Genomic DNA, 12,747 nt, shown 5'->3' with positions numbered 1-12,747 from the left:
TTGAAAAGAACAACAGAAATCCACTTCAATTGTTTGTCAACAAAATTTGAATTTTATCCAAGTTGGTTAAGTTTACTTTTGGAAAACATACAACGTTATTGAACCGAACATGAATATCGCTTGTTATTGCATTCGATATTTTTATAAATATCCGTTGAAGACAATTAATGTGTATACCTATAAATATAATATATTGCCACGTATACCTATTTCGCAAAAAATTTAATATAATATTTAACCGAATTCGTGATAGTACATCGAACAAATAACGATAACCCCGTGTGTCCGTCAAAACATCATTATAAACATTTAAATTTTATATTTTTATTACAATGGGTTTTTATAATTGTAATTTATTTCATAATACGTAAGTCATAGAAAAAAATTATTTTCGACAAAAATGTAAAAATGTTATGTTCTCGTACACAAATAAGGTGGTGACGATTTCTTATTTTAATCGTCCATAAAAAAATGGTCTAGGATTTTGGAAGAAAATGACTACGGCTGGTCGGCGACGCTTCCGGATGACGATACTGCCCTGCAGTGAACAATGATAAACCGCTGATCGTTTCGTATTGTTGTACATTATTGTTATGTAATCATCGCGTAAAGATAGACAAAAGGATGACGGCTGGGCGGTAGCGAACCGTTGTTAACGTCAGCACCAATATACGTCATACATATATAGGTCTATTTCGTGAAGTTAAAGCTGAGCTCCGTTTTAATTACATTTGTAGTTTGATATATAGATAAAAAAAAAAGAACAATTAACGACCTTTTCACTTATTTATAGTTATCGTTCTGATTTTAATGATTAAAATAGTAGTGTAACGAGTTACGAAATGCGAAACAACAAGTACTAAATCTTACTAGCGCGCGTTGCTATAGCAGTAAATTAATTCAAAATAAAATATTTCGTAAATATTTTTCTCTCGTTTAGTATTCAACAGAGATGACGTATTTTAATAATTAAATAACCCGACCAAAATAATGGCTTCAGATGTCGTCTCGTATAAGGTAGCAGTGTAACGTCGCACGGCACAATAATAACACACAAAATTAACATTTATAGTTTATCCCCATTGGCGTGTTTATATAGCTTTTTGGCGGCGCCCACCCGCCACACTACTCGTCCTCGCCCCACAACCGTCACCTACATTGCTGCTAAAACAATATTTCAACGTATTCAATTTAATATAAGATCACCATTATCACGTGATTCAACCGCCACCTCTATAAATCTTGCCACCGGGCGCAGGTGATCCACTGGTATGCCGCCGCTTGAATACAAACGACACTGCAACAGTTGTACGGCGGTCGGTGAAACGTTTCTCGCCGGTCGACTGTTGATTATGTATAGGACTGGGTATTTTTAGTACGATGTCGTTTTTTTTTTTCTGATATTCTACAACATGAGCTCTGTAAGTAAAAAAATGTGTTTTAGTGGATCATGGTTATTATAATGATATTTTTATTTTTTATTTTTATGTTTTTTTACGGCATTTATCAAGGTTTCGCGACATTTTTCATAATTTATTTTTAAAGCTATAACGTAAATTGTACTATACACGACGTGTGTTTTTGAAATAAAAACTATCACAATATCGGTATAGGTTTGCACGGTTTTCTGTTGATAGTGAAATTCTCTTTTCGTGTATGTGATGTGTATAATTAGTGGGCCGGGCAAGACGTTATTCCTAGACGATATATTTAGGTTTTTTTATAAAAATGGGTATTATTCGTATATAGTCGTATTGGATTAAGGTTGCATTAGTACAATGTCCGTTTCTCGATGAGAGTGTTGTTAAAAGTCAGTTGCTCGGGGGAGTTTATAATATAATAAATAGAAAAAAGGCGCCGTGATTGATCCTCGACACTCGAGGAACACCTGCAAGCAGCAAGCTTGTATTGGATCTGCGTTGAAAATGTCTGATTTAACGTGAACTACAAAAGTTCGCTCGGTCAGGTAGGATTTAGCTATTAAATAATATACGATAGAGGCAGAATCGATTTTGTTTTAATAAATGGACCTTGGTGCCATACGCGATCGAAAGGTCTAGACAGGCAGCTGTGCAGTGTTCTTTACTTTCGAGAGCTGTCGCCATTTTATACGTGAGTGGCGAGCGGTGTACACAGTACATCCGACTCCATAATAATGTTTTCTAAACGGAAAGCCTTACATAATAGTTCGCTTTCGTGTGTGCGCGCCTTAGACTTTGAAAACTACTTAGTTATTATAGGTATATCCCGATATCCGTGAAAAACTCCACTAGTTCCGTGATTTAAAGAAAATCGACAAGACCTTTGTAAAAGTCGAACAGCAAATCGAGCTGTCAAAATGTAGTTTCGTGTTTCATTTGTAAGTAATCCACTCGTAAAACGATAGGCATAGTCATCGTCAAACAACAATAATATTTTATTTTGTGATTCCGTTAAAATGTGACGAACTCGCACCAGTTTATCCTGATTTTCATCTCAAGTTATATCGCGGGTATGAAATTTTCATTGATTTTCAATTAATTTATGACCATGTTCGTATTTTATAGACACGAATTAAGTACACGGGATGTGTAACAAATGTAAATAAAAATCCTTGCAGACTTTTAATGTTTTTCGTAAAAAAATATATCACCCTTAAGTCTCTCAATCAAAAAAAAAACTAACGAAAAAAGTATACCTATATGTTTATCGGTTGCGCGGAAATACTTTGGACCTTATTTATGTTTTTAGCTGTCGCTATTATTAGCTATACAACATCGCCAATAGATCATTGATACGAAAAACTATTCTAAACAAAAGAAACGGACAAGGACAATTTGAACTTCAAAAACTTATCTGATAAAACTATGCGCATATCTTTTCGTTTTTAAACTGCAGCCGTTAGAACAACTTATGTGAATCCATTATTTTGAATTGACAAGCGGAAAGATTAAAATTTAATATTTAACAACAAAATGAAATATTTAATTTTTGTGATTTCGAATAGGTATTCATAAAACTAAAAACTAAATAATTTTACATATTTTAAAATGAAAATTATAAGAACATATTTTCAATCGAAGCGAGATAATTTTTTTATCTTATATTGTTTTAGTATTTAAGTTGTCACATTACACACAAACAGACATTCACACGCGGTAATAAATAGGTAAATTATAGCGCATCGACAAGTGACATACATATTAAAAATCTGGTGTTCAACACAACCGACAGATTATGTTGTAACTTACAAATCTTAATGTATGTTATTACAATCACGAGGCGTAATTGGATCATTCCACTCGATTTGTTTTTGTTTTTATTTTTAAATTCTTTTTAATGGGCCAATATAAAATAGCTATACAGACACAAGAAATTGGAACGAAATATAAACATTTTAATGGCAAAATGCTCGTCACACACAAACTTGCGGTATAAAATTACCCATTTATAATCAAAGTACAGTGTATACAGTGAGAATGTTCACTACCTACTGCAAATTTTTAACGATACTATTTTTTTTTTTTTTTAATGACCAAAGCACACGTATATCATGATTACGCACCACACAGCAAAGCTTATTTTTATTTCTGTTGGTTGTTTTTATTGTTTGTAACGTACGCGAGATGTGCTTGGAAATATTATAGCTGTTGAAAACCGTTGTTAAAAATAATGAAATGATCATTTTGGAATTTTGTCCCTTTTTTTATTTTAAATTGGCATTTATAAAAAAAAAAAAAAAAAAATGAACATGCCCGTGTTAATACGATCGTTTACAATATAGAACTATACAAATATAATACAAACGTTTATTTGGTTTTTATTTTAATAGATAAAAATATAACACTTTAGCTAGCCTTAATTTAACGCGATATAAAAAACGGTATCGCCAGAATTTAAAGTAAATTAATAAATAATATATATCTACTCACAATCAAATTTTCGCAATACTACATAACAAATAGCTAACTAATACTCTATTTTGATAAATTACTAAGATGTGTTAAATTATTGTTTCAGATTCGAGTGATACACGAGAACGTATAAAAAACACGGAGCTCAATACAGAATGAAAACAAATATTGCATGTTACTATACATAAATGTAGTCAAAATACAATACTATAATGTTATAGATGTTAAATAAATATGTTAAAATGAATAAGATTATTTTAAGTTACCTATCGTAAATCAAATTATATTACTACTTTGTTGCTTTCGTGTTAAATCGTATCTATGTACTATGTTATTTTTTAAAACGCCAACACCTTAGAATCTATACTTAAACGTATGATTTACGTATTAATCCCGTTATAAAGATCATTTTCAGGTATTTGTTTTGTTGATATAAATAAAAACTCGATTGTATACAATAAAAAATTTTAAATATATTAACCTTATACTATAAATTAATATCGTATAATATAAGTACTTACTATATATAATATAAACACACACACATTATACATATTATATAAATTTATGTAATGTGTAATATTTTTAATGCTATACAAAATTAAAATATAATTAATTGCAATTTCATACATTGGATAAAAATTAATGTTCAGAAATCTTAAATACTGCCAAAAATAGTTTTTACATCAGTCTTCTCATTGTTGTTGATGTATGTTCATTGTTCACCCACATTCATAATTAAAATTATGTCTTGAACCACCTATTATACCGATAGAAAATGAATACTCTTTATAATGTAAGTGCTCAAAATCTAACAATTTGTAATTTGTTATTTATTGTGAAATTATCATACTCATTAAGGATATTATCAAATGTACGTACCTATTCTATAATAAATACTAACTAACATATTAACATATATAACATTATAATAAGTGTGTATGTCTATTATTCCTACATTACATTTACCGAAGTTGCGAATGAAAAAAAAAAAAATAAGAATATATCCTTATGGTCTGTCACACGATTCGGGGACTAAACTCGGAGATATATGAGCAATTTACGGCGCAAACAAAAAAAAAGATGGAATCCAAGTATTTTCTCACCACGTCGTATTCGTGAATCGTTATTATTATTTTTTTTTAGCAAAAATCAGATAATTCTTAAGCATCGTAAACGAGACCACCGGTATAATACGTGGTTCAAATTGGTTACTATATATTTAACATATAGAACGTAAGTATGTAATATAAACATTGAATAATATGAAGCGCGTCAATAACAGTCAAACATGTGAATATACACACAACCATGTACACGCGTGTATACGCAATTTATTTAAACTCTAAAATTACGGTATTTTAGTACCTTATTAAACATAAACAAAATATATTACATTTAGGGTAGTTAATTTATGGCTTTTTAAAATACACCTTCTCCATTCTTTCGGATGGCAAAAAACCATTTTTTCTTTCAACTCGCTTAGTGTTGTTTCTATTGCTCGTGATGATCGTGATGAACGGAATGTCTGTAACAGTAACACAAACATTATTTCTAACAAAACTTCCATAAAATAAAATATTTGTTTCTTTTTCGTATTATGCAAGTGAATTCTACGACGTTTATATACATATTAAGTAAGCATGGCACGCCCAGGGCCTCGCGCTCAAAACAATAACTGGTAAATTACATTTACGTAAATCTTTTTTTTTAAATCTTTAAATTATAGGAAAAATAATAAAAAATACACAAAGGTTATATACATTTATCACCCTAGCGTTAATAATTTTCAGCGTTATCTAATCGTTAAGAAGAAAATTGGAGTTCAAACGAATTCATTTTATGTACCTAGTTAGCTTTAGTATTAGAGGAAATTTATCAATTATCAAACTTGAAGGTAAAAATATTATCTAGACCATCGCATAGGCTTTGATTGATATTAGCATTTAAAAATTAATTATAACGGTGTAAAATATTAAAACTTTAAAATACTCATAACTCACTTTAAAATTATAATACTAATAAAAGTCTAAGTGATAGCCTAGGCCCTAGATAATATTTTTGTCTTTAAGTTTGATACTAAGTAAATTTACTCCAATATTAAAGCTAACTATATAAAATAAATGCTGCTGAACGAAAATTTGCTGTTGTATGTATGTAAGACGGGGACAACACACGAGGGCGTCCTCTTGATCAATTATCATGAATTATAATTGTTGATCATAGTTGGCATCTCACTGTAAAGCCATACTTGAATTTGTAAACCGTGATAGCTTTTATAAACATATTTTATCACAAAAATATCGGTTCATTGAGTTAATACTATAGCTTAGAATTATGCTTGTAATGTCAATACCTCAAGCTGAATTCCAAAAGGTTAAAGTTTAGTTTTTTGAAAATAAAATTAGTTATGGACTACATTAGCTCAAAAATACTTTTTGACTGTGTGTCATAAAATATATTATATATTTTTTTTTACCGAAATCATGATAATGTGGTAGTTATTAAAACTATACCAAATATTAAATTACTAAACACAATATTTGAAATGTGTAAAGGTATTTTTTAATATAGGTGTTGAACTATGCATTGTGCGTAACATATAACAACATATTCGATATGCATATTTCTTACAAAGTGAATAAAAATGTGATTTTAACGTTAGGTTGTGAATTAGTATATAAAGATTAAAGGCATATCAATAATATTTTGTCTCAAGCCTTGGGCATCTTAATAACAACCTTGAACGTATGATAGCTTTGCACAATGACTAGTAATTTTATCATAACATCTATGGGTCAGTTACTTATAGTCATTAAACCTTACAATGGACATATTATTAAACCAAATATTTATAAAGATAAACAAATTATTTCTGAATTTACATCCATAAATAGATTTTGAGAATATTGTCGGTTATTAAATAATAAACTGTATATTTAGGATTCTACTCCTCACTTCGTCTATATTAATTTTTCAAACACGGGTCAAATAAAATAACTCACAAGGTCCTCACAGTTTAATTTTCTTTTGAACAACCCAAGTTAGTTTAAAGGATATCATATTTAATTTACTCATGAATTATAGCTTTTATTATTTCTTAACGTCTCACAGTTATTTAATCTGTACAATTTCAAAGTATAAGTATGACTACAATAAAATAATAATGCATATTATATTGATAAATCTGAATTTATACTTTAAATAAACAATAATAAATATAACTAAAACAAAAACAAATATCAAATTGGTCTAAGAAGTGTTTATTTTTAGACAATTATTTGAATATTTAAAATATAATTATTAGGTACTTATTTTATTTTAAGCTTAACCTGCAGTATTACTCTAGATATTTTTACAAGTTACAGCCCTCAATGAGTGAAACAAATTAAGTCAGAGTGAAATTAATTAATATTCTTCTTCTTACTAGACAAAAATATTTAAAATTTAAAAAAAATAAGTATAAAAATCATTGTGTGTAAACATAATATTATTATTATATATTATATATTATTATGTTCATAATTACTCTGACGATAAACCGTTAACTTTTTAAATGATAATATGGTAACTAGTCGTTTATTCTATTTTCAAAGAACGAGATCATATAAATGCATACTTTCAGTTGTAAGATACCACAAAACTATTTAATACCTATTCAAATTATAGGATTTAAATTCGTTACGTATAATCCACGTCAGTCAAGTAATTTGTTGAGTAGATAATAATTAATAATTTTTACAACCCATTTTGCATGACAATTTAAAATATAAGCATTTGATTTTAAGTATATTACATGCATACACATTAAACATAAACCATTTCATATAATGTGCAAAGCTAACTATAAAACAAATAAAACAAATACACGATTAAGTTAACAATACTGATGAATGATGATGATTATTCAGATGGTTATCGTTCAGAAAATATCAATAACAATAAAATAAAACTTTTTGGTATTTTGTGGGATAACACTTTTGTATCGCAATGCTACGCGGTTTCTACTAATACAAGTTTTATTCAAAATACGTGGAAAGACATTTCAGATTTGATTGGCTGCAGTCGATATACGATTTATACAAATATTATGCATAACATTTTTTTCGGCAGATGAAATGCCAGCTTTGTACGCCAAGCACACGCTCTAGCGATAAAAACGCTACCTGATTCCGAATCTTCATTTAACCATTTGTCCAAATTATGCGGATAGCTATACAGTGTTGTACTAAAAAAAATGAAACAATCTACCAGTTCAAGGTTATGCTGAAAAAAATAGTCTACAGTGGAACACATCAACCAAAATCAGGAAAATTTACTTTCTAAAAACAAAAGGCAGAAAAAATAAACTTTTGTTGAAGAACAGAAAAATCAAAATAACTTAAAAATAGCTAAACCTAACTTTTTCCAACTTTCCAAATTTCCAATACAAATGCTGTGTAGTGTGTATCGTGTACACAGATGTCACAAAATACATTCAACCTATCCACCACTTTGACTTGGTTGATGTAATGTTTTAAATTTATCAAAATAATTAATTATAACATCTAATAAACTTACTTATAATGTATTAGAATGTACTCGAATGTGTACAAATATGAATAATAATTTTTATAATATTTTTTATTAGGAATAAAGCCTTCTTTTAGTTCTTTTAACTACATACTACATGTAGTATCATAATATCATATTATATTATTTTAAATACCTACTTCATTAACAATCACTTATATTATAAAAATATGAATTGAATATTTATATAATACGTATATACATGTAATATTTAGATTTTATAACCTTATGTGGTACCAATAAGATGAAGAATTAAATTGTTTGCTTAAAACTTCCTTTCATTATTATTATTACAATAATTTAATAAATAGGTTAATACATTTCAATAAACTCAACACAACAAATATATACTATCACTACAAAATCTACAAAATATTACAGTAATACGCAAATATGTCTCTTTTGCATTACCTTATACCTATTTGTTTAAAGTGTTAAGTACCTAATTCAAAAATAATTAATTCTGGTTAATTAAGTTTAAAAAATAGTTTACCTATTTTTTTTCATTACATTTACTTATGTATAAACTGGTACCTAGTATAAAATATAAATAACAACTTTAGTATCTTTATTTCAAACTAAAGTAGCTGTATAATTGTTTACTCATATCTCATAAGCTTTCAATCCTGACCTGAATAATATATTGTCATTTATTGTTGCTTCTTAAATCTTAATACAAAAGTTTAAATCAATTAAATACTTTATTATAAAGATAATTAATTTTCAGTATCTAATGAATAAATGTTCTTTATTTAATATTTTAATTTGTTTATTAGTTTGTTTATTAAGATCATGAATTCACAAAAACCAAAACCGATCATTTACTCGAAAACAGCACCTTTACAAAACTTATTTTTATATCTACTAATTGGAAACTAAAATATATATATAAAATTATATCATTTTCTTAAAAAAAATATCAGTCTTATACCTATTTAACCTAACAATACATGCAAATTATAACAAAACTGCTCTTTAAGATTCTCATTTGATATCCAAAACTATTTAAATAATGTAAATAAAAACAATTTTACAATAATTGCCAATATAGTTTCAATAATTTAAAGCTTTGCATGTTTTTCCAATATTTTTTTTTTTTTTTTTAATAGATATTTAGTTGCTAATTATAAGTTATATATACAACCAATTGAAGATAATTTTTACCTATACTTTAAATAGTTAATCCAAATAATTTATCTGGATACTGAAAATTTAACTAAAAATTTTCTTTAAATTTGTTTAATAATAAATATTTATGGTATTTAAAATGTTTGAACCTAATGTACCTATACTAAAAAATTGTAAATGCTCACCTAATAGCAAACCTTCCACGAGTCCCATCACTATTGACATACTCCTGTAATGCTATGTGCATGTCTTCCAATCCAATCATGCTGACATCAGAAGAAGAAGAATTGTCTGAATATGAATCAATGGTGTACAAATCATCGACGCCATCATCATCTTCGTCATCCTCATCATCGTCTTCATCGTCATCCACTTCGGGTTCCTGTTCAGGTGTACCGATAGTTATTTGAACATTACGCCTTAGCGTCAGACTGACGGAAGCTTCAATCTGCATTTGAGCGTCAAACAACCAAAACGCAGTAAACACTATCAAGGGTATGAGAAACCTGGAACGGCCACAAAGGTTCAACAACAGCGACTTGCCACCTTTAGACGCGGAAGCCGACAGCAGACGTGGCTTGATCCAGTGCACGTACGCGGACATCAAGCATATCACTGGCAAGATCTTCTTCTTGACATTCATCTGAAAAACAGGACGAACATCAGACATCGACGACGTAATTACGGAGGAAATAAACACACTCACCTCGGCGATGGGAGTCCACTACGGTCCGCTACATGTAAATATGTGATATTGATGCACTACGATTATAATACACTGAACGGCCTGAACTACAGAAGCGCATATATATTAAGCAACATTTAAAAGAATTTAGAATAATAATAAACAACAGTTATGATAATAATAATATTATCAATAAGATTACGAGTCATGGTGAACGGACAAACGAAATGTAACAAATAACAACACAATGAACACCGACACGATAAGCTTTTGTTGACTGTGATAAAATAAATACGCGCCATCTGCCGTGTATTATGAGAGTATGGCACTGATTCGCGTTGCAGATAAAACGCGGTCACTCGACTCACTCGGCGTAAACGACCACAGATAACAAATATTATGTTATCTAGTTATCTACTGGCCTACTGCCTTGTGCCTACTTACTTATTAAAATATTATAATTTATAATATTATGTTTTGATTTATTGAAACATTTGAAACATTAAAAACTGTTATTTTTTGTTTATACATATACTATCTTATACGTTATAATTATTGCTAAGCCATCTTGGTTACCTATACTATAAAATAGTAGCTATTTAATTTGAAAAAAGTATTATTATCATTTTCTATACTTATTTTTACAATCTTAGATAAGTATTATTCTCCTACGACAGAATATTTCTCTTGCATTGCCTCAAAATGTTCCTCGTCAATAAGAAACAGGGTTTGAGACCTTTTAAAATAAAATTCTATACTTTAAATTCTGAAATTATGATGCTGAATGGTCTCTCAATCATTGGAATCTCATATATTTCATGTATATATTCTAAATACATAGCCATCTATATTACTTATTGTTTATTTATGTATAACAGTCATTAACAGATCGTAAATATATTTTAATAAAACAAAAAAACCTGATAGCGTATTAATTAATAGTATGAATCATCTTTAATTTATTAGATTTATAAATTATAAACTAGGTATACAACCAATGTGGTACAGTGGTGAATACTGTATATAATAAATGAGAGGTGTTACAAGTACTGGCGTATTGCTAAGGTAGCAGAACCCTCCTCTTGCATAATATTTAATTTCCATTTAAATTAAATATAATTTACAGAAAGATAAATTATTAACTGGCTCTAATAGTACCTAACTACGAACAAAACATATAGGTAATAATATAGTATGTTTGTGGATTATCACTATTTAAAACTACAAACTTATACTAACGATTTATGATGATATTTATTCATATTATCCATCTTAGTTTAATTTAACTAAATAGACTGGGATGGATCTGAAGTCTGAACTCATATTCTTCAATAGATAGGTAGCTTCTAATCGGCTAAATCCTAAATTTTTTTTCGAAAAAAGTTGTAAACCATTTAACAATAATATTTTTTACTTAACGCCTTTTTTTGATGGATTTTCATATCGTTTTCTTCGAGTTTGTGATAGAAAATCTTTACATTTTAATCTATTTAAAAAAAAAATTAAAATCTTAAGCCAGGATAGAAATATTTATTTATATGCGATGCTAATATTCAAATATATATAATCAAAGTTTGAAGTTGGTAATCAAAGCAATAATGCATAAAAACCATAAAAATAAAAAAAATCTGTGACAAAAATAAATACCTATAAATAAAATATAATCACCGTTGTCTGACCATTGGGAGAGCAAAATTAAGTGTTTGTTGAGTTTGTTCATAAGTACCTACTAATTACAATAGTTATTTTAATTTTTATACTTATAAACATTACTAAAAGGTACAAACAAACAGATACTTTTATAGTTTTGTGGACACTAATAAATAAGTAAAATTAACCTAAACAATGAAATCTGACAGAATATTATATTATTATTTACCTATATCCGGGCGTTATTGAATTCTGTCAACACGGGTGGGACGATAACGTCAACGCTATCTATCGATGAAGTATAACTTTTAAACGTGATAAAACTAGTATCCCTGACACCGCTACTATAGACAAAGGTTTACGGATCATAATTATTATAATCTATAAGCCTTGGCTACAGATAATAATTACCAGATTTACAGGTACCTACTTAATCTGTTGCCGTGTCGTGTCGTGTACTCGTATTCAAAGATTGAACTCTTTCAACTCTAGAAATTTCCCGGTAAATCGTAGTTTACTAATGATACCTACCAATTACCATGATTATAAAGACAATTTACAAAAAAATAGGTACACGACACGGTCGACACGACAGACGACGTAGCAATTACTCTGGAAGTATGAAAGTGTAAACCAGGTAACCCGATAATGAATGGACAAGGTTAGGTTATATTGACATTATTGACGAATAAATGATCTTTTTTAAAATTTCTTTAACTTATTTAGTTTGGTGTCTGGCTGTCTGGGTGATCAATAGATTATTTATATTTTATAAGTCATCTGTACCATACGTCCATACCACTATACCAGTATGGAATA

General features: G+C 28.7%; 2 protein-coding genes across 2 annotated transcripts in view; one reads left to right on the top strand and one right to left on the bottom strand.

Annotated features, from left to right (window-relative positions):
* Positions 1 to 4,211, top strand: part of LOC132929153 (allatostatin-A receptor-like) — a 169,701-nt gene extending 165,490 nt beyond the window's left edge. The window contains exon 5 of the mRNA XM_060994284.1: positions 4,000 to 4,211. The gene's annotated coding sequence lies outside the window, so the exon portion shown is untranslated. The remainder of the gene's footprint in view (positions 1 to 3,999) is intronic.
* Positions 4,212 to 4,341: 130 nt separating this feature from the next.
* LOC132929154 (uncharacterized) lies at positions 4,342 to 10,544 on the bottom strand. The gene is made up of 3 exons (XM_060994286.1): positions 10,300 to 10,544; positions 9,779 to 10,236; positions 4,342 to 5,421 (listed from the first exon to the last, which is right to left on the bottom strand). Exons 2-3 carry the CDS (start codon positions 10,234 to 10,236, stop codon positions 5,388 to 5,390), a joined length of 492 nt encoding a protein of 163 aa, XP_060850269.1. The 5' UTR covers positions 10,300 to 10,544; the 3' UTR covers positions 4,342 to 5,387.
* Between the last annotated feature and the right edge of the window lie 2,203 nt (positions 10,545 to 12,747).

Source organism: Rhopalosiphum padi, chromosome 4 (assembly GCF_020882245.1).
Source record: "Rhopalosiphum padi isolate XX-2018 chromosome 4, ASM2088224v1, whole genome shotgun sequence".
Lineage (NCBI taxonomy): Eukaryota > Metazoa > Arthropoda > Insecta > Hemiptera > Aphididae > Rhopalosiphum > Rhopalosiphum padi.
This window is presented reverse-complemented; position numbering and strand designations above follow the sequence as displayed.

Excerpts from the sequence above, each read along its gene's own strand:
- LOC132929154 (XM_060994286.1), bottom strand. The coding sequence starts at position 10,236 with ATGAATGTCAAGAAGAAGATCTTGCCAGTGATATGCTTGATGTCCGCG. Across the intron at positions 5,422-9,778 it reads CGTGGAAGGTTTGCTATTAG|ACATTCCGTTCATCACGATC; the intron begins GTGAGCATTTAC and ends TTACTGTTACAG.